This window comes from Tympanuchus pallidicinctus, unplaced genomic scaffold (genome assembly GCF_026119805.1).
Source record: "Tympanuchus pallidicinctus isolate F22 unplaced genomic scaffold, pur_lepc_1.0 scaffold8, whole genome shotgun sequence".
NCBI lineage: Eukaryota > Metazoa > Chordata > Aves > Galliformes > Phasianidae > Tympanuchus > Tympanuchus pallidicinctus.
In genome coordinates, this window is record NW_026294802.1 from 13,864,365 (window position 1) to 13,892,218 (window position 27,854).

The 27,854-nt window shown below is 50.1% G+C and overlaps 2 protein-coding genes, 1 long non-coding RNA gene and 1 other non-coding gene across 5 annotated transcripts in view; 1 reads left to right on the forward strand and 3 right to left on the reverse strand.

Annotated features, from left to right (window-relative positions):
• Window positions 1-2,789: 2,789 nt before the first annotated feature.
• On the reverse strand, window positions 2,790-8,511 carry RPL3 (ribosomal protein L3). The gene is made up of 9 exons (XM_052668661.1): window positions 8,446-8,511; window positions 7,523-7,715; window positions 6,927-7,095; window positions 5,915-6,050; window positions 4,991-5,177; window positions 4,330-4,592; window positions 3,770-3,865; window positions 3,380-3,499; window positions 2,790-2,906 (listed from the first exon to the last, which is right to left on the reverse strand). Exons 1-9 carry the CDS (start codon window positions 8,446-8,448, stop codon window positions 2,862-2,864), a joined length of 1,212 nt encoding a protein of 403 aa, XP_052524621.1. The 5' UTR covers window positions 8,449-8,511; the 3' UTR covers window positions 2,790-2,861.
• Window positions 4,793-4,885, reverse strand: LOC128074124 (small nucleolar RNA U83B). Its single transcript, XR_008202991.1, has one exon. It is a non-coding gene; the product is annotated as a small nucleolar RNA U83B (small nucleolar RNA).
• A 646-nt stretch (window positions 8,512-9,157) lies between the features above and the next one.
• The window catches only part of LOC128073600 (uncharacterized), a 46,251-nt gene continuing 27,554 nt past the window's right edge, over window positions 9,158-27,854 (reverse strand). Inside the window, exons 2-3 of the long non-coding RNA XR_008202787.1 lie at window positions 18,043-18,066; window positions 9,158-9,231 (exon numbers count right to left, since the gene is read on the reverse strand). This is a non-coding gene — a long non-coding RNA (uncharacterized LOC128073600). The remainder of the gene's footprint in view (window positions 9,232-18,042; window positions 18,067-27,854) is intronic.
• On the forward strand, window positions 12,267-26,008 carry SYNGR1 (synaptogyrin 1). 2 transcript variants are annotated; one of them, XM_052668665.1, is made up of 4 exons: window positions 12,267-12,455; window positions 19,615-19,852; window positions 20,327-20,472; window positions 22,240-26,008. In XM_052668665.1, exons 1-4 carry the CDS (start codon window positions 12,357-12,359, stop codon window positions 22,456-22,458), a joined length of 702 nt encoding a protein of 233 aa, XP_052524625.1. In that variant the 5' UTR covers window positions 12,267-12,356; the 3' UTR covers window positions 22,459-26,008. The 2 variants fall into 2 exon arrangements, with proteins under 2 accessions (XP_052524625.1, XP_052524626.1); XM_052668666.1 differs by having other exon boundaries at window positions 21,612-22,357.

Here is a 27,854-nt window from a genome sequence, read left to right on the forward strand (position 1 = left end):
ACTTCTAACGTCTCTGCTGGAGTGTCACAGCTGCACCTCGTTTCATCTCCAGTGAGGAAAGGCGCTGGGAAGAGCTCCGACCCAGATGTGCTGCGGGAAGCTGTGAAAGCGCCCCCCCCCCCCGATCCCAACCCCCGTGCTGCCGGCAGCTGGGGAGTGCTGGGGCTTTCAGGTGCCGGGGGTGAAAGTCGGCCTCACTTCCCAGCCATCCAGCTGGGGCCAGGCATGTTCCCACAGTTCTGCTTGCTCCCCAAGGCTCAAGGACAAGCAGGTCTCCCCGAGCATCGTCAGGATGCAGGATCCTCCCTGACTTTCTGACCCACAGATATGGCTGGGGTTGGCAGTGATAGAAAAAGCTCAGAGTGAAGATAAGTGATTAAAATAATAGTAACAGCAATAATAATAATGATAAAGATCTTGGCTCCAGGGAAGAGAAGCCCATCTTTTGTCCCCTGGCTGGGGGACGAATGTGTGGCCTGCTTTGACTTCTAAGCATTTCTATGGGGACTGTCCTTGTCATCCTGGATGGACGAATGGATGGATTGAGGGATGGATGGGTGGAGAGGGATGGAGGGAGGGGTAGATGGAGGAATGGATGTGTGGATGGAGGGGGGGGATGAATGGAGGTCTGTAGAAGCGGGAAGGCTCAGGAGATGAAAGTCACACTTATGTATGTGACAGAAGCACAACTTGGTGCTCCACAGCTTCTCCCATCCATGTGGCCCTGCCATGATCTCAGTTGCTTTGCACCTAAGCCTGGTGCTCTGTACCAGGCAGCTTCCAATCATTTCAAGGAGCACTAGGTGACCAATCTCAGTCAAGTGGGGTTTTTTCCCAGTAGGGCACAACTGGACTTGGGGACAAGTGTCATGGACACCCTCTGCCACCACCTTCTGGAGAAGGACGAGCGCCATCTCCTGACGTTGGATGTCCTCCTGTCCCCAAGTTTTCAGGAGGAAAAAGGATTAAAAAATACTTTTGCAGTATTGTTTTCTTACCCAGTCAGTGTTTTAACAGCAACCACCACTTCAAGCATAAACTAATGAAAGCTTGGCACCAGGTCCCCAGCTGAATGAAAGAGCTCCTCCTGCGAGATGGGTGCTGAGTACCCCTAACACAGATGGCATTTCTTCAGGATTGCTTCTTTTTAATTAGGTGCTAATTTGACTAAAAATCCCTCCATTGTCATTACTGCTTTGAAATAAACTCACCAGCTTCTTAGCTGCCACTGGAGACCCTGCCACGAAGCGCAGTTTGGGAAAACGAGAAGGCCTCTGAGATTTTGGAAGAGGCAGAATTAGCAGCGCATATTTCATCACGGGTTTTCATCCCCAGCAGCTCACTGCTAATCCCAGTCCCCCCCGATACCTCAGGCTGGTCTGATCAAGTAGCAGCAGCAGGTAAGGCTGGCTAAGAGCTCTGCATACGTACATGCGTGAAATGATCAACTCACAGCCAACCAAAAAGAGCAAGGCTCTCTAAGGGATACCTCCATCTTCAGAGCTGCTCATGAAGCTGTCACCTTGAGATGGCTGCTGGTTGGAAATCCCACTTTCCTGCACTGGAGAATTACTAATTTAGGATTTCGTTCTACCTGCCTGCCAATTTGAGGGGACTTATGAAAAAAAATGAAGTTAAAATTGGTCGTTGAGACCTCTCTTGTTACACTTGGCTGAAAGCAGCCAACAGGTTCATGTGTTAAGCGAGGCTGACAGCGAGCCAGCCAGATTGTGCAGTCATGGAGTCTGGTTTCTAGGGAAACAAGGTAAATGTTTTTCCTTCTCCTGGCCACCTTTTAACTCTTAGAAGGTTCTTACGCATCACGGTGAAAAGTATTTTCTACATCCATCCTTTTCCATTCCTATCAAAGCAAATAGCATTGCCCTGGATATATCTCAGTGCAGATCCACGTGCCAAATCATTTGGTGTGTAAATCTGGAGGGTTATTGCCTCAATCACAGTCTCCTCTCCAATTATGGGCAGTAAAGGCTACACCAGCACAGTTATCTAAATTTACATGAGCCTTCAGTCAGGCTATGGCCCAAAGCACGAGTGATCTCACTATTGTGGCTGGAGGCACCCAGGGCTGTGCTGCCTTTCTTGGTATAACACCACAGCTCCCATAAACGCAATGCTTGTCAGGACTCCTGCTATAAAGAGCTGAGTCTGTGCACAAGAGCTGCATCTCCAATCCTACACCAAGGAAACCCAGCTGGGAACAGCAGCCAAACCGCCCCCCCTCCCCCCAAGATCAGAGGAATATTTTCAGCCAGCCGGTAACGCAACACCAGCAGCACACACAGCGCTCCCTCCTTGGCATTAGACTGAGGGATCATGGTGAAAATATCACCCTCCTCTCCTCCCAGGCAGGCCCATTTCCCATCACCAAGAAGCTTGAGAGTACTACCCAAGTTCCATTTGTCACTTGGAAGTGCCAGCCACCCACTACAGGCACTTATGCAAAATTCAGTGCTGTACCAACTACCTAAAACAGTTCCATTAATTCTAACCATAGCTCAATGCAAAGGAGCCCTAGCTACCACGCAGAGGATCGGTGTTTGCAGCTCCCAAGGTATTCTACATTACTTCACACAACCACATAGAGCCCTGCTCTGCACCAAGATCTTCACAGGGTGAGGAGAGCAATGGCAGTCCCTTACTCATTACAAGAATCCTGTTAGAACTGGGGTATTGGTGAATGGGAGGTTCTTGTTTAGTTGATCCCGTGCATAAGACCTGCAGCCAGAGTGCCTGACTTGATGCAGCTATATGTAAACCAAGAAACAAAGTTAGATTCTTTAAAATCTTTATTTTTTGATCTGGCAGCGCACAGGCTGCAGAACACAAGACAATTCTACAGATTAAGCTGCCTCCTCTTTTGCAATACGATCTTTCTTGAGTGGTCCCTGGAAGAGAAAAAAGAAGAAATGTTAACAGTCTATTCCACTGATAACCACAACCAATTAACTTTTTGCAGTTTCATTACATTTCTTTTTTTAAATAAACTCTTCTCCGCTTACTACAAATAAAATGCCTCAATGATGCCACCTGCTGGAAGCGAAAAGCTTCAGCAGAAAGCCAAACTTGACAGGCTGCATCAAATTAGACTCCAAATTTAAGTAAGAAACGTTGGTGCCACCTAGTGGGGAAGCACCTGGGCATCTACCAAGCTGCTGACCAGCACACTGCCCTTGCAAAGGACTGACATTGAAGCAGCACAGGGACTACAGCTCCACTTCCTCGCATGCCACATGGCAAATACCACCTACAGTCCACTGCAAACACTACCACCAGGAGCTGCTTTAAGCCAAAGGCAGTGCCAACACAAAAAGATGTGTGCAACACCGAGAGACTTGCCAGCTTTAGAAAATATCCTTACCATGAAAGACTTCTTTTCCTCAGCTGTCTGGAAGCGGCCGTGACCAAATTTGGAGGTTGTGTCAATGAACTTCAGGTCAATCTTCTCCAGGGCCCGACGCTTGGTCTGCACAAGCAGGGACTACAAGAGAGATGCCAGGTGAGTCCAGCAGCAGCACCCTTTCAACCTGTCAGAAAGCTGGTGACTTTCTCCTCATCATCACTGAAGTCACTCTGACTTCATATTTCAGCTGCTATTACACAAGGAGCATTTGCTAACAAGCCAACTCATAGTTTGTACAACAGTGATCAGCCCCCACCAGCAAAGAATCTAGGAATCCCCACAGCAGCAAGCAAAGATACTTGAACCAGAGGCAATGCAGCTGACAGAAGCTGTTCCAACCCTACTTACCTTGCGCAGGGTTAGGACCCTCTTCTTGGTCCCAACAACGCAGCCTTTCAGCATGATGAAATCATTGGTCACCTCACCATAGTGGACGAAGCCACCCTGGATAGGGAGAAAACAGTCAGCGCACGCCGTGAAGTGAGATCAGCCATTACATGTGCCCACAGCCTAAGGATCCTGCACCAATCCTGGAACTTGGCCATTCCTTCACTCACTGAGAACCCCTTTTTCTGTTGTGTTTCACTGCAGAAGTTTCTCGCTACAGCAGTTTACCTGCTGCTATATGAATTCTGCTAAGAACACTGGCAGTGTTGAGGCTGCTTTCATGGCTGAATTATTCCTTATTTACATGTGTCATTCCTAGCATCCTTTGATACAGCTGCCAATTATTAAATGCAGTAAGCAAAAGTTATGCAAGTCAATACTGAGAATGACTCAGCAGCACCACCACCCACAGCAGCTGAGTTTTTTCCTCAAGTGCTCTTCATTCAATCATTTCACATCTTGTACCACACCCAATTGCCTCAGAAGACAGCAACTCTTTCCACACAGCTGTTACAACTCACCAGAGGGTTAATGCTCTTGTCAGACAAGTCATAATCAGTCGACGCATTGTTTTTGATCAGCTTTCCATCCTTGATTTGGTAACCCTGGCCAATCTTGTAGATTTTCTTGTTGATTTCGGTCCGATGGTGATAGCCTTTCTGACCAGCACGGGCCACAGAGAAAGCCACACGAGCAGGATGCCACGCACCAATACAGGCCACCTTGCGCAGTCCCCTGTGAGTCTTGCGAGGCAGCTTCTTGGTGTGCCAACGGCTGGTAACACCTGGAACAAGAAACCCAAGCAGTGTTTATGTTTCTTGTCAAGCTGTGACGACTTCAGTTTTCAAACCGAGCTCAGAAGACCTTTTGAGCACTGTCCCTGAGCAACAAAAGGGAAGCCTAGACACAGCACTCCAGGAATTGCTCTTCTTGAAGCACACTGTCCTAAAGTTGTGCGTGTCCCCTCCCTGGCTGTCCCTAGGAAGCGTTCTCAGAAGGAAGGCAGCATGGAATGACTCCTCACGGATGTCAGGCGCTGTGCCCAGCGCTTATTCCATGGTTTCATCACCGAACTGTGACAGCAATACCTGCTCAGCTCTTGGCCCACTCAGCTGTGAGAACGAAAGGCCAGGATTTTATTAAAACGCGCGCCCTGACTCCACAGAGCTTCCATGTAATTACCTTTATACCCCTTGCCCTTGGTGACTCCAATGACATCTATCATCTCATCCTGGCCAAAGACACTTGACACAGGGACCTGCTGTTCCAGTTTCTCCCGAGCCCAATCCACTTTCTCAGCAACAGTGCCACCATTCACCTGGATCTCCATCAGGTGAGACTTCTTCTGTCTCAGGGGAAGCAGACGCATCTGGAAAACAAAGGATGACAATTTCTGTTCTTCCAGATTGATCTTGTATCAACTATTCCAGTACCAGTCCAGTCTGGCCTGATCTTTTTTTTTTGTAACTGAACAGCAGCCACACTTATAGTCCATATTTAGAACAGAGGGATTGCTAGGAGTACTAACAGCAGCTTCAATGCTGTCTTTGGTGTCTAATATTGGAAACTAGATTATTAAAATCAGCAAAGTTGTAATTAGACATCTTACTGTGCTTATAGCTAACTCATAGATTTAATTACACCTCAAGAAAGCCTGACACAACACTCAACAGCCAGACAGACACCAGCATCATTCAAAACACCTCCTCCACTGGCTCCCCACAGAAGCCACTGAAAGCCTGAGTAACTCCAGCCCCTGCAAGAACAGCTTCAAACTGCACAACCGCACAAAGTTAAGTATCTGGTCTATTTCCATCTGTTGCTGAATTGAGAGCCAGGCATCAACATTGACCGAGACCAAGCAGTGCCCATTATGGTTCAGCCTCTTTTGAGCACAGCTGTAGAAGACTGTCTGTGGTTCCCCTCAAGGCTACTCATGCACACTGTGAGTGTACACTTAATACAGAATGAAGACCATTGGGATTCAATGCTTAACAGTTATCATTACACTGTGGGGTGGGTAGAAATCTCACTGCTGAGACTGAGCAGGCTTTATTCTTGCCATCTCAGTTGTTCCTACTGTGTACCTGAACTCTGGAAACTTACCTGAGTGTGAGCCATGACTCTAATAACCTGGCAGTATTTCTTCATGCTATTGAAATCCTTCTCCAACTGCTTTTTGCCCTCGTCATCTTGCCATTTCTTGCAGTACTTGGTGAAGGCCTTCTTCTTGGATTTGTGCCTTCAGGAGCAGAGCAGAGACAAGGTTTGGCTAAGCCCTTCATCGATCCCGCAGGGAAAGGGGACGAGCGGAAGGAGCTGCCACCTTAGCCAGTTGTAGCTCATTGCCAGCTTCTAAGCAGTCTTTTCCACTGGCAAGCGGAGCCTGGAGCTCATCAGACAAAGGCAAGATTGCCAAAGCTGAGCGGAGCTGCCATGAATCCCAAAGCACATTAATATTCACAGTACAGAAGACAAAAGACTGTAGAGAAATGTCGAACAATAACAGAAAAACAGATCTTTAAAGCAATTGTGTCAGATGACTGCTATCTGCTACACAACACCGCAGTTTCCCCCCGTAAGCCTGAGCCATGGCTGACAATAAGGTCATCACTGTAATACCCGTGAAACAATCTGTGCACTACTCTGACATTTTCCCTGCCTGCAAAGTTCATAAACAAGCTGTGAGCTCTAGACACGCTGGAGCCACTCTCAGGCAAATTGTGCATACTTGAAATCACAGCAACAGTGCCCGGAACAGTAATCAAAAGTAACATTCATCCTCCCCTTTCCTGAGAAAACAGGGCTACAGTCAGGACTCGACATTCAACAACAAACGCCAAAGGCGATTTCCTTATGTCCGCCCGTCGAAGTATCATCACATGTAGCCTATTAAGGAGAGCTCAGGCCAAAACTAGGACTGTCACCCCGTGTCACAAATAGCACTAATGCTATGCTGTCACCTTCCCAGAAACCCCGCTCTGGCACGCCATGTTATTACACTGGCTCACACTAAGGCCAAATGCCACCATTGGAAAAGCTGAATCAAGAAGCTACACTGCAGTAATTTGCAACCTAGAAAAAAATAGGTCAACAAGTGAAAGTCCTGCTCTCTTACCAGTTCTTGTAAAAGCGACGCTTACACTCATCGCTGATGTGCTCAGCAAAGATGGTCTTGAAGCTGCGGAGACCACGAGGAGTCTGCACATAGCCCACAATGCCCACAATGACCATGGGAGGAGTCTCTACTATAGTGACTGCCTCAACCACCTCCTTCTTGTTCACCTCTGCAGTGAGACAGAAATATGGGTTAACACCAGCAGCAGCTGCTCTTTCTCACTCTCAGTTTCAAGCTTAAAGGAGACAAATTCCTTTCACAAAGGTATGATGCAGGTGATTTAATTAGACCTGTCCATCAAGAAAAATCCTCAAATAGCACATTAGAGTACAGCTGAACTAAAACATGAGGCTCCTGTGCAAGTTGTCATGCATGTCAGAAAGAGGACCACTAACAAGACAACTAGTGCCAGATCTTGCTGCTAGATATCATTCATGATGAAGTAGGAATGGTTTGGGATGCTTTCTTTATACCTCACCCCACTCAGCAGAATCACCTACTGAACAAGGTGCAAAGCTAAGGCAGGATTAAGATTCACAGCTACCTATGAGAAGTAGGTTATCTTTTGCCATTCATAAGGGAAGAGTCATACGTACTGGACCCAGGTCTGTCGACTTCACGGACAATGTGAGTCATCCCAGCTTTGTACCCCAAAAAGGCAGTGAGATGGACAGGCTTGCTGGGATCATCTTTGGGAAAGCTCTTCACCTTGCCCCTGTGCCTGCTGCTGCGCTTACGGGGCAGGAAGCCCAGGGACCCATGCCTGGGAGCTGAGAATTTGCGGTGAGACTAAAAAGAGAAAATAAATATATTATGCTTACTTCAGAGATTCACGAATATCCAATATGCAAACAGTAATAATGAAAAGGCTTTAAAAAATGCACCAGCACAAAAGTTGCATTAAAAGGCATATCAGTCTCCAAAAGGGCTTTCTGCTGGGATCGGGAACCTCGTGGCAAGGCCCAGAATGTAGTTCTGACTCTTCAGTAAGACTAAAGCCTGCCAGCACAATACCACTGCATGGGAGCGACACTCCTCACCATGCAATTGGATCCCACAGCAGAAAGAGGGATCGTTATGCAGTTATGCGGGCACTCGGCTCCTCTCCACAGCCAGAGGGACAAAGCTCAACTCTAAGCACTGATATCGGCACTCCTGACCTTGGAGCACACCGTGGCCTGGCTATGAGGGCAAGCAGCCCATACTGCCAGCAGTTCCTCAGAAAAACACCCCAGCCCCTTCTGAAAGAGGCACGCAAACCTCACCAGTGACCACGAGCTCGCAGCTGCTCTACCACCTCGACAGAAATCCCACACTCGCGGGCACCAGGCCCGCCCGCGATCCCACGCTAAGGCCTCGCCCACCCACGGTGACAGAGCCCCAAAATAAGTTCCGCACCACCTCCCGCAGGGGCGGTGGGGCAGCTGGATGAGGGCCTGGCAGCCACTGGGGCAGGGATGGCAGCGATACCAGAGGGATTGCAAGGCCGGGCCCAGCCACCGCCACGACGCTCACCCACCATTTTGTCCCCGCGCCGGGCCGGAAGGAGCGAGGAACTGCGCGCAGGCTGTATTTATAACCGCCCCGCCCCAGGTGACGCAGCACGCCGCGAGCAAGATCTCGCGAGAGCAAGGGGGAGCGCAGAGCTACGGGAGGGGAGTGGGGTCAGAATGGTGGCGAAGGCGCAGCAGGCTCGCACTGGGATAGCGAGCGCCATCTTGTCCCGGAGAAAGCATTGACATTTCTTAAGTGCTCACCTCGTCTTCTTCACCCGCTGCTGCTACGCATCTATGTCTGCGTCCCTCTTTCCACGTCGACCTGCTTTTTCCAGGCGGCAGTAAGGCTTGGCAGGGTGAAGGAAAAACAAGGAGAAGGTGTCCTTGCCAAATAAATATTGGGAATATTCTCCCAAATAAAATTTGGGAAGAAAAAAGGAAGGACAGGAGGTCCCTGCAAAGCAAATTAAAGAAAAAGCTGAGAAGAAGAATTTCAGTCACAAGGATCTGGTTAAAAAAACTTCCACAGAGTGGATGCTCCCTATGGGTTCTCGTTATTCAAATGAAGAGAGCTGAAGACTCTATTCTGTCTCTTTTTTGATGAAGATGATTGAGCAAGCTGATTGCAGCAGAAATTTTCCTAACAGAAGCGTAGCAGCCTCTCACATGCAGATGTGGCCTTCATATGCATCCACAGAATCATGGAGGTTGGAAAACACCTTTAAGATCACCTGGTCCAACCGCCAGCCCATCCTCACCATGCCCACTGACCATGTCCTCAGTGCCACATTCACACAGCTCTGGAACACCTCCAGGGACGGTGACCCCACCATGAATGCACAACTCACCTCTCCCATAGCAGTGTCCTGGAAAAAGAATGGCACTGGCACGGCCTACTGCTCCTTTGCTTGCATGTTGGGTGGTATCAGGAGCAGGAAGCAGCCAGACTGTTGGGAGCTTTTCAGCCTGTGGAGCTGCAAGTTGCACCAGGAGAGGCTCATATTGGATATTAGGAAAGATTTCTTCTCTGAAAGAGTGGAGCTGCAGTGGCACAGGCTGCTCAGGGAGGTGGTGCAGTCACCATCCCTGGAGGTGTTCCAGAGCCGTGTGGATGTGGCACCGAGGGACGTGGTCAGAGGACGTCATGGGGGGTGGGCCAGGTGATCTTAGAGGTCTTTTCCACTCTCAATGATTTTATGAAATGCGGGAGAATATGAGGCAGGGAGCAGCAGGAGCTTTGCTAGCATTGGTTTGTAACTTGCCCACCAGCATCCATGAGAACGGAAAGCCCAAGGCAGAGGCGGGCTGAGCTGCTGGAAGCTTTATGCAAAGCTACCCACGGTTGTCACAGCATAACAAAGTTTGCTGAGCCAGCTTGGAAATATGAATTAGCTGAATTTTATGAATTAGTTTTGGATGTGTTTGGTTTTCTTCCACAGCACTGAATATACAGGGCAGCCAATGAAGAGTGCCTTAGGTAAAAGCGTTGAAGCAAATAAGTCTTTCCTGGAATGAAGCTTCTGTAACAGAACCATGAAAAAAAAAAAAATTAAATACCTTGCTGAATTTATTGAAAACGTGTGTATACACATACAGACAATGTTATATTTTCATTAAAAAAAAAAAGAGAAGTATATAGTAAAACACCTTGTGCAACTTCTTGAATGAATCTCCTAATGATCTGTAACTCAAACAGTGCTTGACAAATCTTCATCACACTTTAAAAAAAAAAAGATGTTAGGCAATGTGAAGAAACAGAGGAACAACAAAGAAATGGAAACACGATATTTAAAAATTCATAAGATAAAATAGGTTTTCCTGCTAACATTGGCAGCCGTTTTGCTTATTTGCATATCTTAAAACACCAAGGGAGATCAAATAAATTCCTTCTCGCAGGGATACATTCTCAAGCAGATAGTGTGTTCTCCAGGAACTGTGTCCCACTGTGTATTTCCATGGCGCATGGTACAACACAGCTCCAAATTCAATTAGGGCCTCTCTGTGCTACTGCTGAATTAGTAATAGACAATATCAACAACGTAAGTGCTAAAGTTATGCCTCAGAAGGGGAACTAAAAATAAGGCTTACTGTGGGACCTGTCTGGAGATCTTATCATTCATACTGTACACACATTATTTCTCTTGCTCCGTGTACTGCTGATGCTGGCTCTGCTGTTCCACAGAAACATCAGCACAGGAGTGAAACACAGATGAAACCTGAACAGGAAGGGAGATGGAGGATGGAAGCTAAATTATTCACTTTCCCTCTGTGGGCACCAGGAAATCGGATAGGACCAGGCTGCTGAAACTCAGACTTCCCTAGACCTGAAACGGTGTGAGTGCCATTGCAGGATAACTGATTTGACACATGACTCTGGCTGAAATATGACCTGAAGTGGCTCTGATCCTTGGTGTGGGGTTGTAGGCTTGTCATCTTTAATCCCAAGTGCTACCTGGACAGTAAAAGCACAAGGAACCAGTCACCGCTTGCAATAACAATGGTCAGCGTGTGGCTGTCATGTTTTTTACGTGGTTGAGACACAAGACACCTACCCTGTGGATGGAAAGCAAAGGGAGTAGGGAGCTCCAGGGCAGGTGACAAAAACAGCTTGATCGAGGTCCCAAAGCTTGTAATTCTGGGGCTGGGTGGCTGAGACATGAGGAGTGTTCTGCAGGGAGATCACTGGGGCAGCATCCTGTAGGCTGGTGGTGTCCCCTGGGCCAGCCACTTCCTCCCTGCACACACCTCTTGCCAAAGCCACCTGTATTCCCACTGCTGGGATGGCAGCAGAAGGGCTGCACATTATGGTTATACCGAGTTACTGCAAACATTAAAGAGTTGAAGCAAACACCGACCTATAGAGCCAGATCCTGCTCTGAGAGCTAAAGACAAAGCACAGCTGGGTCACATTGCAGGGCTGGCTCATAGGTTCTGCCAAAAACACAAGCCCGTGCTTGGAGCAAGCTGAGCACGTTCCCCATGGAACTGGTTGTGTTCAGGCATGACCCGGAGGTGACAGGCCCAGAAGCGGTCCGACCTGTCATGCTGCTTCATCAGCCTTTGAGCTCAGTTTCTCAGAAGAGCTGGAGGTGTGGTTGGCCCAGTGGAGATGTGGTGCAGAGTGTCTTCACACAATGAAGGGCCACCCCATACCTGCCACCATTTTGTAGGGATGCTTCAGTATCTGGGGGGGGGCTCTAAGAGGGGAACAGAATCTGTAGCAGGGTCTGTTGGGACGGGACAAGGGGAAATGGTTTCGAATTAAAAGAGCAGAGATTTAGATTGGATAAAAGGAAAAAGGTGTTTATGTTAAGGATGGTGAGGCACTGGCACAGGTTGCCCAGAGAGGTGCAGATGTCCCATCCATAGAGAATTTCAAGGTCAGGCTCGAGGGTCTCTGAGCACCCTGATCGAGCTGTGGGTGTCCTGTTCATTGCAGGGGAGTGGGAGCAGATGGCTTTTAAGGGTCCCTTCTATCTCAAACCATCCTATGATTCTCTACGACGGAGAGGAGAGCGCAGGCACCTCGCTGACAGCTGTGACATCTCCCAGATGCCCCCCAACAGCCTAAACTTCTTCCCACTCCCCTCAGAGGTGGCTGACGATTGGGGACACCCCCAAAAGCATCCCAAACCCTAATGCTAACTGCCTAAGAGCGCATCACCGCGGGAAACGCGGGCCCACGCGGGCTGGAGCGGCGGGAGGCGAGGTGGGATCTGCTCTGTAAGCTCTCCGCTTCAGAGCTCCGCGCGCGGCCGCAAGACAGGAGGGAGGTGAGGGGGAGTGCGCGCTCGCGTGCGGCGCGGCCCCGCGGCGGGAGCGCGCGGCTCGCCTCCGCCGCCGCCGTGCTGCCAGGCGCGGCGCTGCCCGGCTCGGCACGGCACAGCACGGCCCCGCCGAGCCCCCCGCGCAGCACCACACCGCGGGCCCCGCCATGGACGGGGGCGCCTTCGGAGCGGGGAAAGCCGGCGGCGCCTTCGATCCGCAGGCCTTCCTCCGGCAGCCGCACACGTTGCTGCGGCTGCTCTCCTGGGTGAGGCCGCGGCACGGAGCGGGGGGGAGCGGGGCGGGGGTGCGGGGCGCAGCGGCGGGGCCCTCTGCTCCCCCCGCGCATGCATGTGCGTGTGTGTGTGCGGTTATATAATACAGATTATCGTGTTGCTTTGAATGTTATATATGCTGTAATACGTATTGCTTGTCATCCGTGCGTGCACGCATAGCTCTCCGCATGTATTGGAGAGGCATATCCGCGCACACGCACGTCTCCATAGGGATCCGTCTCCATCCATAGACATATATCTCTGCATGCCCGCGTCTGCCTCCAGGTGTGCTGATCTCCGTATATACCTCCATCCGTATGCATACAGCCCCCTAGATGCACAGCCATAGGTACGCAGATGTGCAGAGACATAGGGCCACACATGGGGCTGTGCGGGGTGAGAGCGCTCTACTGCAGCCCTGGGGAGCAATGGGGTGAGCCGGGATGGGCTCTCCGTCCATCTCCATCTGCTTGGGGGATCTATGTGTTCTTCCGCCTGGCTGAGGGGTTTATGGGATGCGGGGTACCAGCAGGCTGGAGGTGATGCCTTGGGGTATACAGAGTGGCAGAGGTGAGCTTGAGGGAGTCTGTGCTCCCTCCTCTTCCTTTCCCCTCTCAGTCTGCTGCTCTTCCTAATGCGTTCCCCCATCCTATGGCTGCCGGCCCCGCGTGTCTCCGTACGAAGGTCATTGGGATTAAGGCAGCGAGCTGCGGCAGGAGTCGGCGCGGGAGAGATTGAGGTCTGGGTCAGGAGCGGAGGAGGGAGGAGGAGAGAGGGCACGAGCGTGCTGGCACCCACGGGGCAAAATAAATGAAATAAAATGAAATAAGCACCGAAGCGGGAACGGGGAATTGAAGCTGGATATGGGGCTGCTGTCTGTCCCTCAGGGTTCTGCGACGTGAGGGTGGCTGTAGAGCCCTGGGATGGCTGAGGATGTCATTAATGCAGGTGTCTATCCATCTGTCCGTATGTCTGGATTCACTGACATCAGGCTTGGGGCTGAGATGGGGTGCGCAGCCCCATCCCTTTGCCTACCCGAGTATGATGGACGGAGTGTGACCTACAAAGGCTCTCCCGCTTCTAATCTCAGTGGCAGAATTTCCTCTCTCTTTCTCTCTCTCTCTCACCCTCTCTGCCTTTCTTTCTTTTTTTTTTTTTTTTCCTTCATGACTTCATTTCAGCACTGCGGGGTTCTGGCTTCCCAAAGGTGAGACAGAGAGAGAGCAGGTTATCTGTATTTTTATTAGGCACCTGCTCTGCTCCAGAGTATCTCTGTGCTCCCTGAGCCCACAGCAAGGAGAACGTTCTGGGGACCAGCATCTCCCCATAACGTTCCCCTATGGCTGCTGTTCTGACCTTGGCAGAGGACAGGATGGGGCTCACCAGCCCTGCACGATACTGAGGAGGTCACATCCATTGTGGGTCAGCCAAGACCTGGCAAGGTGGTCCTGAGTGGCACATCCGCCTTTTCTCTCCCCAGCCATGGATTCCTCCGCCTACTTTTCCTGGCCAGGGAGCCTCAAGCTGCCTCCCATGTATTTAGTCCTGAATTTGTCTTTGAGCCTTGAGACCATGAAGGGTTCTAATGGGTGTTGAAGTCCTGTCTCAGGTTGTGACTAGCACCAGAACCGTTATAGAATCATAGAATCATTAAGGTTATTTCTAACCTCTAAGATTACTTAGTCCAGACATTAGCCCATCCTCACCTTGCCCACTAACCAGTGTCACATGGTTCTTGAGCACCTCCAGGGCCCTTCCATGAATTGGTGTAATTTCACTCAAAAAATACAAGTTCATGGTTGTTTTGCCTTTCTCACTCCCTGTGGGAGGGAGTTCAAATGCTCAAGGCTGGAGGCTCCATGTAGCCACTTTCATGTGATGAGCTTTAACAAGGAGCAGAACATCCCATGGTTGCTTCCCAAGGAAGTGACCTTGTGCTTGGGTCATGCCCTGTAGCAAACTTGGTTGCGACATCGAGGTGTGGATGAGTGTAGGGCGTTGTACCAACAGGTGGCCGTGCTGGTTTTTGCCAGCAGTGGAGGGCCATGGGGTCAGGAGCAGATGGGCTGGCAGAGGAGGAAGGGACGGGGTATATTTGGAAAGGAGGATGCTAAGCTGTGGCAAAGGCTAGCAATTCTGGAGAGCCTATCCAGCGAGCTCAGATTACTTGGATGCTCTGGAGGCTTTTTTAAGGCATTACTCCCCATACTGCCTCTTTGCTTATGGCTGACTTTGTCCAAAATAGTACCTGCTAAGCAAAATTTTCCACTTGTGATTTGCTCAGAGCTGGCCAACAGAGCAGCTCGACACCAATGGAAGGATGCAACCCTCAGGCTTTGAACATAGAACCAACTCCATAAATAAGTAAAGTGTGAACTGAAACGCTGTCCTAGCATTGGAGCAGATGAGTCTGGGGCCAACTGCAGTCCCCACCTTATTCCTGCCCTTACTATGTGCACCTTGGATGGCTTTGGCTGCCATGGCCACTGTGTGCTGGTAGGACTCATGGTGAGATGAGGATTTTGGGAATAGGGCACCAGGCTGTGCCAGCAGAAGGGTGGTGGATGTGTGCAGCCAGTTTGGGGCTGAGTATGGCATGTAGTGCTTTTCCCAGCACAACACTGCCAGGAAGGATCTTGGAGCCAAAGCAAATGGCTGTGGTTGCTCTGAAATAAAAGTGAATCCTTCCAGAGGGTCCTGAGGGCCAGACCCTGATGGAGAAGAGTGTGCTATGTGGTCCCAGCATGTTGGAGGAGAGGTGATGGTGGTCAGCAGAAGGGTTAATGGTGAACAAAACCTGCCTGGCAGGGAAAGCCTTGCTCTGATCCCAGGGCAGGAATTAGGGATGTGGAGCTGCTCCCCCCAGCATCACCTGCTCCAGCTCAGCTGAGAGGCGGGTGCCACATGGCTGCTGGCCAGGACTGCCTCCAGGAGCTGAGAAAAGCAGGGGGGATTCACAGGGGTGGGCAGTGCTCTGGGATCAGGGCTTACCAGAATGCTGGGAGTTAAACAGAGGCCTTCTGCTTTCAGGCTGCTGCTCCCACATGCGCCCAAAGCCGCGTGTGTTTTTCTTCAAAATGAGCTAAATACAAGCAGATTTAACGATGGGGATGATAATAATAATCCACGTCTGTGCAGGGCTCTCTGATGCTTTCCAGAAGCTGTGTTTGCGGGTGAATGAGTGCAGATGAAAACCCCATCATCTCCTCAGTTTGCTCTCTTCCTCATCCTCGCGTTTTTAAATAGATTTATTCTTGCTCGTTGCTGCCAGATCAGCATGGGAGAGGTCATCGCTTTGTTCTGCCTGAGGTGGATTGGATTTGAAGTCCCACGGGTGATGTTATGTCACTGAACTGTTTCCTCTCCCTAATGGAATAAAGCAGGGGAGGAAGCAGCAGGGCTCATGGCTGGAGGACACCCTAACTCAATAGCCTTGTCCCTGCTCAGGCTGTCATAGGTCTTTTGGGGAAGAAACTGTGGCAAATTCCTGGGAGGAGGTGCCGGAAAATCCCCGCAGGGTGCCGGGGCACATCACATGATGCCTGGGGATGGGCGCATTGCACAGACCTCACATGATGCTCAGCAGGTTCTGCCTAGCCAGAGCAGATCCGGCAGGATTTAAACAAGGCTTTGTATGGTGGGATGCAGTTCATTTTTTGGTTCCTCTGTCTGTGTCAGCTGTACAAGGTGCCTGGCTCTGGGCTTCCCTGAATGCTACCAGGCACTTGCAGTGGAAAATGAGGGTGCTGTAGTCCAACAGATAATGAGGAATGGCAGTGCACAGGGGAAGGAGGGTGGCTGGCATTTCTTTTTAAGTGATGCAGATGTGCTGATGACAGAAACATAAACGCTTTATTCTTGCAGGCTTGTGGTGTTTTGTTTATAATCCAGGCAGGCATTCACACTGCACCTGCTGCCTGGATTATCTTGGCACATGCACAACTTGTGCAACCTAGGAAATATTGAGTATTTAATTGGTCTGAAATGCCTTGCAAAGACAGTGAGCTTCCACCCACCACCTGTGCCAAAGACACAGCTGGGGTTAAGTGTGCAGTAAAACTTCTGGATTCAGTCCCCAGGGGAGTGGCACCAAGGTAAGGAGACATCCTGCCAAGCTTCTCTTCCCAATCTGTGGAATGGCCTTAAGGTAATGGTCTCAAATTGTGCCAGAGGTTCAGGTTGGATGTTAGGAAAAGCTTCTTCTCAGAAGGAGTGGTGCTGCAGTGGCACAGGCTGCCCAGGGAGGTGGTACAGTCACTGTCCCTGGAGGTGTTCCAGAACTGTGGATGTGGCACTGAGGACATGGGCATGGTGGGGATGGGCTGGCAGTTGGACCAGGTGATCTTAGAGGTCTTTTCCAACCAGTCCCTTCAGTCTCATGCATGCAGCTGATTCATCAGGAAGTGTTGACATGGACAGCTGTGAAGGAGCAAGTGCAAAAAAGAATAATTCTGCTGCTTTTGCTCAGGGAGAGCACTCCCAGGTCAGCAGCAAACCCGAAGATGAGAGGAGAGATGTGTGTCAAGGCAGAGTCAGAGTAAACAGAAGTGTCTCTGGGGAGTAAGAGGTTCACTCAACCAAAAATGGACAAGCAGAGACTCAGTGCAGCTTGTTGCAAAGGTTGGCCTGACTCGGACAATTGACATTTCACCATTTTTGAGCCTTAAACTGAAAGTGAACACCGGACTGTGTCTCTTTGGAATTTGTTCTCATCTTCCAAAGAGAAGGTATGCTTTCTGCCTAGTGCTGCAGAAAACCAGGCACACACTTTGTAGCCCCAGTACCAGGAGGCTTATGCCTTAGTTGGTCATAGCATCATAAAAAATCATGAAGGCTGGAAAAACCACCAAGGTCATCTAATCCTACCATAGTCATGTGAGCCCTGGGAGCACCTGGATCTCATCTCCAGGAGATGGCCCTGCTGTAAGTCAGAGGAACACAGCAAATACTGCAAGTGATGCCAGGCAGATCAGCCAGCCCTGCTGGCAGTTAAGGTGTGCAAGGTTTCCCAATGAAAGACCATGTGTGCAATTGTCAGCAATTTTGCTGCCTTTCTCAACCATTCAGACCAAAATTTTGAAGACAAAACTTTGCTTCAGGAAGAAATAATTTTTACTGGCTTTTGTTTTTCATGGCGATTTGAGTAAAGGAACAGTTTTCATTTTCAAATAGAAGAAGGAGGAGGGCAAATCAGTCATTTTATTTCCTAGCATAAAAATCTCTTTCAAAGAAACCACGTGGTCCCAATGGTTAGGAGCAGGATCCCTATCTATGTCATATTGCTGTCAAAAACACACCCAGGGTCAGCAATCCAAATGGGACTGAATGATGAGCCTTTGGGTAAAAAAAAACCAACACTGGAATCAGTAGATACATGTTCAAGCTTGGCAGCTGCATTGTGGCCAGTTGAGAGCTGTCAGGGCTAGTGAATAGGGTTCCTCTGGTTCTTGGAATCATAGAATCATGGAATTATTGAGGTTGGAAAAGGCCTCTAAGATCACCCGGTCCAACCACCAGCCCATCCCCACCATGCCTACTGACCACGTCCATCAGTGCCACATCCACACGGCTCTGGAACACCTCCAGGGATGGTGACTGCACCACCTCCCTGGGCAGCCTGTGCCACTGCAGCACTGCTCTTATGGAGAAGAAATCCCTCCAAATGTCCAACCTGAACCTCCCCTGGCACAATTTGAGGCCATTCCCTCTAGCTCTATTTCTGTTCCCTGCGAGCAGAGGCCAACCCCACCTCACTGCAGCCTCTTTCAGGTCACTGTAGAGAGTGATGAGGTCTCGAGCTTCCTCCAGACTGAACAACCCCAGTTCCCTCAGCTGCTCCCTGTCACACTCGTGTTCCAGACCCCTCACAGCTCTGCTGCCCTTCTCTGGACACACTCTAGGGCCTCCATGTCTTTCTGGTAGTGAGAGGCCCAAAACTGAACACAGCACTTGAGGTGCAGCCTCACCAGTGCTGAGTACAGGGATGCCACTGGCCAAACAGCAGAGATCTGGGCTATGGGCCGGAGACATCCACCCCACCGGTGGGAAATCACTGAGTCATAGAACTGTTTGGGTTGGAAGGGACCTTAAAGTTAAATCCACTCCCTGCCCTGAGCAAGTCTGCCCCCTACAAGATCAGGCTTTCCAGAGCCCCCTGGGCTTGAGCACTTCTAGAAATGGGATATTCACAGCTTCTCTAGGCAGCCTGAGACTGTGTATGGGCTTGGTGTTTATCAACACTTAATTTTCCCTGCACTCACCAAGCTGCTGCTTCTTTGCTTTTTGGGTTGTCTTGAGACCTAAAGATCTCAAGACACCCTGCAAAGAGAAACTTGTGCATGCTGCCTTCATCTCTCTCCTTCCTTCCTTTTCTCTTCCTTCCTTTCTTTTCCTTCCTTCTTCCTCCTGCTGCGTGAGATGGCTGGCCACGCAGCAGGAGGAAAGGCTAATTCGATGAGCAAAGATTAAACTGGCAGGTGTGGATTATGGCATCTCTGCCTCATCCTTAATTCTACCTGATATAACATAATGCGCTGCTGCAGTGTTGTTGGTGGGTAGGGAAGACTCCTGGTGCTCCTGCAAAATCTGTGAGGAAGGTTAGAATGTGTCACAGGCTGGGCTGAAGCAGGGCAATGGGGAGAGGGGGCTTATGTACAAGGAGATGGGGAGAGCAGGAACCTATAGGTCAGCAGGAAGAGCTGGGGCTGTGGGAAGGCGAAGAAGGAAAGGAGCACAGTATCCAGATGGATAAAATTGGAGTGTAAATGTGTAGTGAGACAAGGAATTCCTAGAAGGGAAAGGAGTGGGTGGGAAAATAAGTGCAGACTAAGCGGATTTCTGCTGCTGGGAGCCCTTGCACGCAGGCACCCGCACCCAAGCTGTATCTGCATTTACACTGTGCATCGCCTCGCTGCGTGTCTGCGGGAAGCCGCCCTTCCTCCAGGCTGAGGCTGCTTCACGTTGGTTTGGATCAGATGGATGAACAGACTCCATCTAGATGTGCCCTATTTTAAGCTAGTCCTCTGAAATCAAATAAAACCACCCGTGCTAAACTGCCACAGTTGAGGAGAGGCCCCGGGATGGGGGCTCACCCAAGTTCCGTGGAGCTCATCCAGAGCAACCTGCGCTGATGTCCCTCTGCCTGTCCCCCAGGTGTTCTCCATCGTGGTGTTTGGCTCCATTGTCAATGAGGGGTATGTGAACCGCCTGGACGAATCAGAGGAGCACTGCATTTTCAACCGCAACCGCAACGCCTGCAACTATGGCATTACCGTGGGTGTCCTCGCCTTCCTCAGCTGCCTTCTCTACCTGGCTCTGGATGCCTACTTCCCACAGATCAGCAGCGTCAAGGACCGCAAGAAGGCAGTGCTCTCAGATATCGGCGTCTCAGGTGTGCTTCCCAAATGGCTTTCTCTGCCCCTTCCCTGCTGTCTTGCTGCTGATGGTGGGCTGCTGCCAGATCCCTGGCGTTCCCCATCCTGATAGCTGTGCAGGATCTTGTCCAGCCCTGAAGGTTAGCTCAATTTACCTAGATCCCTACATCTGCAGTGGTGTGATGGAACCACAAGTGGAGCAAGAGCACAGCATCTGAATTTGTCAAGGACTTCTGTCTTTCAAGTTGGTTCATGTATAGCCTTGCAGTCCCACATGCAGCCAACAGGGCAGAAAAGGAGAGGGACCCAGCGCAGCTTGATATGATACCTCAGTGAACCTGCAAGCTCATTTGGGCTTAGAAAGCCCTCATGACCAACACATGGCCCAGTTTGCAGCATGATAATGGGTTGCTTGGGGTTGTAGTTTGCAGATCAGTGTGATGTGTTTATGTTCTGCTCACACGCACCTTCTTGATCTCTGTCCCCTGAAGCATTTTGGGCATTCCTCTGGTTTGTTGGCTTCTGCTTTCTGACTAACCAGTGGCAAGCTTCAAAAGAAGAAGACAACCCAATGAACGAGGGAGGAGACGCAGCCCGAGCAGCCATCACATTCTCATTCTTCTCCATTTTCACCTGGGTGAGTAAAGCAACCACAATGTCAGTTTGAGGCTCTTCTGCAATTGTATTGGGGGGAATGGGAGGTGACAAGATAAGTGATTCCTTCTGGAAATGACGTGGCCTTGGGGAAGGAAATGGAGGAGCAGAGGCAGTTAGGAGGGAAGCCTAGTGTGGTGGTTTCAGGCTGCACGGCTCCTTTATACCACTTTCTCCTCCTCTAAAGAACAGGGGAAGAAAATGCATTGGAAAAAGCTGCTTGGCTGAAATAAAGACAAGGAGATCACTCACCAGTTACAGTCACGGGCAGAACAGGCTCAGCATATGGAGATTAATAGCATTTGTTGTCTACTAATAATAGACTGTAGCAGTGAGAACTAAAAGTGAACTAAAAATACCTTCCTCCCCATCCAACCCACCTACCTCCTTCTCTTCAAGCAGCACAGAGGGGTGGGAATGGGAGCTGTGGTCAGTCTGTACCACTGTCATCTCCGTGGTCATTCCGTGCCCATGCTCCACATGGGCCTTCCCATGGAATACCATCCTTTCCAGACTGACCCCACGTGGGCTTCCCACAGGCTGCAGCTTTCCAAGCATTGCACCAGCATGGCTCTGTAGTATGAGGCCCATCCTTCAGGAGTTGCTCCAGCATAGGTCCCCATGGGCAGCAGCTCCATTGTATTTTCCTGTCCATGAAAGGATTTTGAACAGCACTTGTAGGTCACTGAGGCTAAGCAGAGAAGGGAGCTGCAGGCTGGGGGCTCACATGAAATGTCCTCAGTGGCCACAAGAGGCTGCAGTCGCATCTCTCCCATCTCTAGGGATGCAGTCTGCACCTGTGACTGCAGTAGTTGGGCACTGCACCGAGGTGGGTGGCAGTAGAGACAAGGGACAGCAGTGTGACCCCCACCTTGAGAGCCAAAGAAAGCAGCAGCATTCCTCAAGCTCCAGCAGAAGGCATGTTGGGAACCAAGCCTTGTGCAAGGACCCTTTTGGAGAGGGGTGTCTGCAGCACTTGCAGGGTCCTCCTGGACACATGAGCCGCGTGTGCTTGAAGGCATCCTCTTCCCTGGATCTTTGTGTTTGTTTTTCAGTTTCATTCAAATGCTCTGTTCTGATCTTTCTCACTGATCCTCCTCCCACCCCTCTCTCTCCTCACAGGGCTTCCTTGCCTTTCTGGCTGTCCGACGGCTTAGAGACATTACTTTTCAGGAAGAATACAACACACTATTCCCTAACTCCCCATCCTTGCTGCCTTAATGCTCCTCAGTGACGAGGAGCCTGGGGACAAGGGCTGCAGACGGAGGAAGCTGTTGAGCACTTGGCTCCATCCGTGTGTTCCTCCTTGGCCCCTTCTCTCCCTCAGTCTAACTAATGCTGCGTAACACTCGTGCCTTTCTTTTAATGACTGTTCATGTCTCAGCCAGAAGATGCCTTCTGCCCCCCATTGCTGTGTCTTCTCTATTCCTGCCACCCCTCATTCCCCAAACCCTGCCCCCACAGGCAGCTCATAGCCTGCCAGACCACTCACCTCTGCAGGGGATGCCCTGAGAAGACTGCTGGAGTCCAAGTGCCCACGTGCCCCTGCTAACAGCCCCATCCCATATCCCTCCTCTTCTCCCTGCCAAGGGATCGGTGCTTTCTGTGGGATTGTCTCCCAGATGGGCTTCACACACTAACCTGTAACCATGACTAACCTCCCTTTTGTTTATTTCTCTCTCTCGGCACGCTCCCCTTTCTCTCTTTCCCGTCCCCTCTCTGCCTCCCATCTCTCTCCATCCTCCTGAAGGTTGGCCAGGCATTCCTGGCGTATCAGCGCTTCCGGCTGGGTGCCGACTCGGCCCTCTTCTCCCAGGACTACATGGACCCCAGCCAGGACTCCGGCATGCCTTACGCTCCCTACACGAACGAGGAGGATGCGACGGATGCGGTGGGGACGTACCAGCAGCCCCCTGCAGCAGATGCTTTTGACACCGAGACACAGGGGTACCAAACGCAGAACTACTGAGCCGCCGATGCCCCTTCCCCTTCCCCTTCCCCTTCTGCCCTCTTTCCCACTGCCGGCAGCGAGCCGAGGCACAAGCCAGACACATGCGTAGTGGCACAGGAGGTGGCTCTCAGCTATGCTCCAGCCTTCTGGGTCATCTGTTTTTATTTATTGTTTTTAACAAAAAGAAAAAATGCTCCCCATCGCCTCTTCCCCTTCCTCCCCCCAGAACTACCCGGCACCAAACTGTTCCAAAATCTGGCACCGAGCGAGGCTTCCCCTTCCCCCATCTCTGTCTTCCTTGGAAGAGAGAAGGAAAGAGGAGCTACAGCAGAGATGGAAGGGAAGAGTTGACAGGGAGCAGGCGAGGTGATGCTGCTACATGCTGCAGTGCTGCTCCCTGCTGCAGGAGCATCTGAATTGGCTCAGGGAGGGGAGGGTGGAAGGGGCAGGCTGAGCTGGCATGCAGACATGCAAGGATAGAGGGAGGGATGGGGAGAGAGAGTGCTCTTCACTGTGAGTCAGGGGATGCTTTGTTTGGAGAAGTTTTGGTGAGACAGAATGGGATAGGAAAGAGGAATATTTGCGGGTACAATCAAAATCCAGTGTTTTTCACAGGTTTTGCTGTAGATGAACGCAAGAGGGCTTGAGAGAGCAGAACAGGGAGGCAGTACCGTGAGGGCCACTCCTCCATGCAGAGGTGTTTTCACTGCTTGGGTACTGCCACATCCCCCTCCCTTCCTCTGGCCAAACGTGCACATGGGAACAGAGCAGGAACCCCAAAAAGAGATGCAGCTATTGTGTCCAGGCATCACATTGGGGTGCAGTGAGTGGTGGAGAGTCCAAAGGTGGTCTTCACCTCCCACTCAGTTGGGAAGGTCAGCAAAGATGGGAGAATTCCCTCCATTTCCACCCTCCAATTGTTTGGGGCCACAGTGGGCTCTGAACACTGGTCCTGCTTTACTTTTAGTTACCTTAGTGCTCCTGCAACATCTGACATGTCTTTAAAGCCTCACCTAGGTGGCAGTAGTGTATCTCAGATAGAGCTCATATTGACGTTACTCCACACTTCTCACAATTTTGCTTCAAGAAACAGCTCTGGAAGCACAGTATTTATTCCAGGATAGAATTAATGTCAGTGCCTGGAAGTAAGGGATTGAGCAGTAGCTAGCTGGACCACTTCAGCACAGACATCTTTCAGAGCACAAGCAGTGGGCTATGTCTTGAGGAGCTCGTTCCCCTGGGTTGCCACTATGGTCCACGTGGCACTGGCCCAAGAAGCAGAGATCAAGAATAGATCCATCGCCTGCATCCACCGGTACTTTCCTCAAGCATTCAGCCTATTCCCTGTAGCATCTTTAGGAGCCAGGAGGACAGGATGCAGGTCTGGCCATGCAGACACCTCATCTGGAGGACACAGTCCTCTTTCATCCAGGTCACCAGTCCTCCTCCTAGCGCTGCTCCTTTACAGCTGCCCCACATCAATGGAGAAAGAGTAGACAACATAGACAACACAGAGTTGCGGGTTGCAAGGGGAAGGAAGGACAGCTCTCCATTGCATGCAGGCACAGTTTCTGCCTGCTCCACACCTTTCTCTGTGGCTCTGAGCAAAAGCAATACTGTACATAGAAGGGATATTTTTCAGAGGGAAGCCCCTCAGGCTTTTTTTTCGATGGGATCAGCCTAATATTTAGGCTTGGGAGGGGGTTACTTTATTGAGAGATTCAGTGTGGGGGAAGCTCCTTCCAATCCACCTCTCTCACCGGGGGGAGAGAAAGGAAAGAACGGTGAGATGGAGGAGACAAACTAGTTGTACTTACCCAGAGTCATCTGTGTCATCCTCCATGCTTTCATTTTGGATGTGTGGGTTGGGTACCAAGAGGAGGATGCTATAAATAACAAGCTCTCAGCATGAAGATTTGCTGGGCTGCTGGGAATTGCCCATCACCTGTCCCATCTCATTGAGGTGAGGGTCCAGGCACGTGAGAAGTACAGGCCATGAATGCAAGGGAGGGGGGTCTACCTGGGGTCTCTTTGATGGTGTAGCACGGAACAATCATCAGTGCCCCTTCCCCCAGCGGAGCTACACCGATGGCTAAACATCATGTGGGGGTGATCATGACAAAGCTTTTCTTTATCCTTTGCTTGCTTCCCTCATGTAACCAGCTGGTGGGCTTCAGTGGCTTTGAGGTTGGACAAGCCTCCTCCTCAGCCAGCCCTTCAGTGGGACATGAGCCAGGTAGCTTCACGCTGGGCTATTGCCCATCTCTGTCTCTTTCTTCCTTGCTTTGTGTTATGGCAGAGGCATTGGTATGGCAGGGGACACTGTAACAATAGATGCTTGGGCACCTTCTTGTCTTTGCTCACGGGAGAAGGTGTACTCTTCTTGGCTTGACTTCCTTTGAGCCTTTGCAAGGGAGGGTTGGTGGTGGCAAACTTGAGGGTGGTACTCATCTGGTTAGCACACTGCCTTTGAAAATGCAGTTTCAGTGGCATATGGCTGGCTCTGAGGAGATGGACCTATCTGAGGGGTTGGTTATCATATCTTGGGAACTTCTGATAAGGGGCCGCTGGTAATCATGTGAAGGCCTGGGCACCTGGCTGGAACACGTCCCTTTTAGATCCTAAATGAGTGTGAGATCAGTCCCACTCTAGGGATTAGGAGATCAGAGGGAAGGCTGCATAAGCAAAACGATAAGAAGGCTTTCTTCCCCGCCGTGCCATTTGTCTGGATTACAGAGGATTACGCATCCCCTGTTGGGAGCAATGGCCCCTTGATGTCTTATCTTGCCAAGTCCCCAAATAAGGTACTTTTATGATAGCAGGGACTGCAAAGGTCAAAGGGGTAATGAAGCCTTGCCCCACCTCTACCGGTGGCTTCAGCATCCTGACATGCCCCCCATCCCTGCTCACCTACGTCCCTGCTACCTTGTTCATCACCTCATTACACACTACTCATTACCCGTCCCCTCTGTATTAGTCCTGGCAGTCCCTTCAGGGCAGGAGGGCAGTGTGTCTCCACACATTCAGGAGCACTCAGGAGGACCCAGGAAGGCAGTGTTGTGGGACAGTCTCCATTGGAGCATTGACTCTGATCTCCAGAGCAGGTACAAGGCAGGGAACCCAGCGAGGCAGCAAGTATGCATGTATCCTCATGCAGCAAGTCCAAACCATCCATCCAGACTCCTCCCTGCTGCCCTTGTGGCATCCATCACACCATCTGGGCTGCCCTGCCCCTTCCCCTGACACATTACTGCCTGTGTATAGTATATATTATATATATATATATGTATTTTAAAAGATGTATAATATAAAGCTATACATATATACGTATATACGATGACTCACGGATGGCCTGCCACATACAGGATCCCCTGAGTGGTCTTGTCTAAGCCTGAGTGTACCTTCACCCCTCCTCCCCTCGTCCCAGTCCGTCCTCAAATTCAACTACAGCAAACCCCGCCACCTCGGCACGTGTTTACAATATCCTATATATTTGTGGTTAACAAAGTGAAGGTGGTAACTACTGGTGTCTCAATAAAGTTACAACATTCAAAATAATGAAACGATATGCAAAATTGGTCTTGATTTTCTTGGCAATTGGATGGCTTTTCTAGCCCCAGAGGGTCTTGGGAGGCCTTCCTGCAGCTGGGACACAAGCCTGGGCACCTCAAGGAACAGGACTGCCCATGCCAACACTTCTTCCATTTGAACCCAGGATACATGGTCCTCCAGGTTTAGTGAAAATCAGCAGTATCAGTGCAGAGAGACCTAAATAGCTGCCCTTATTGAGAGAGACACTTGAGGAGGTGCTAAGAGTGGCTTGTTCTGCTTGGCTTGTTTGAAATCACACCTACCATCAAGTGTCTCTTATCAGGAGGAAAACATGAGAAGGAGCTTGAAGTACTGTATTAGGGGTTATTGTGAAACAGCTATAGTTATAGAAGGTATGGATGGGGGACATGAAAGAATACAGAATAAACATCACAATTTTCACACCCAGGGAAGAAGATCTGTTTATTACTTTGATGTGTCTTCTATTTATCTCTGTGTGACCACTGCTTGGGTGTCTAGCATAGCACACATTTTCAAAACATAATCAACTACTGGGAAACAAGAACTCTCAAGACACTGCTGACTGGGTTTCAGTAATAGCTCAACACTGAAAAGGATATCATTGCAATTTCCTCTGTGACCAAAATAAAATTCAAACTATTATGTTTCACCAGTGCTTAGATAGAGCCTCCTTCTCATCCCCTTTTAATGCACCTATCACCTGAGTACCCAGATATCTAATGTGCCTACCCTTGTGTAGCCTGAGGACAGTAAGCACAGGCACGTGATGATCTACTGGCAGCATCCAGTCTTCCAGACTGTCTCCCCTCTTGGGTACACAGCTGAGACATACACCCTGTAGCTGCACCTAAGTGTACACCTAAATGTATTGATATACCCAGCCAACTCTTTCTTTGGACAAAGACCCTTCTTTCCCACCATCCTACTTTTGGGGGTGAAAATGTTCTAGACAATACTAGAGACGCCATGCCCCCAGAAAGGCAAATGTCTTGACAAGAAGAGTTAACAACTCATGAGACCAAATGTTGCCAAAACCAAGCTTAAAGCTCTGCACAGAATCTCTTTTGCAGTGACAGCTCTTTCTCTCTATTGGGGGAGTCTGAGTGCTTACAACGGCACCATGATGGGGCTGCACCATGCTCCCTGCCCTCCACAGCACACTGGTCAATACTGTTTGTTCATCTTTTATCTGCTAGCCCAGCAGAGTGACTGGTGGAATGCTTCTTTCCTTTCTGCAGAGAAAACATTTGTAAAAACAGGAAGGCAGTAGTACGGCTTGGCACTAGAAATACTGTGCATACAATCCCTGTCATTGGGAACAGAAAGGCATGAGAAACAATAAGTACAAAGAGACAGAGAGAGAGAGGGAGGGATGAGAAATATGGGAGTTTAATGAGGGATAGGGAGCTAGAAATCTGGTACTCACTGAATGATGCCATTTGTTCATTGGTGCATGGATGAGGTTCAGTGACCAATATTCTGTATCGGTCTGTATCGGAGCTTGGGGAGATTTTTGCTGCATGAAAATATAGCACAGTAATTTCTGAGAAGATTTACTGAAGGTATAAAACATAAATAAAACGAAAAAAAAAAAACAAAAAAAACAAGCTCCATCAATACAGCAGCAGAAACTGTTGCACTATTCCATTTTGTGAGTGCTGCATAAAGCTGTTGATCTCTGCAAGCAGGTATTCATGAGGCAGCATGCGAGCTTCAGCAGCACTTTCCTTTGGAAGATTGCAAAAGATTGGACAGATATGCATTTAGCATTGCAAGCAGCCTTCTTGGGCAAATCCTACTGTTCTCATTTTGCAGACTAAGTAGTTAAGGGCCTTGTTCAA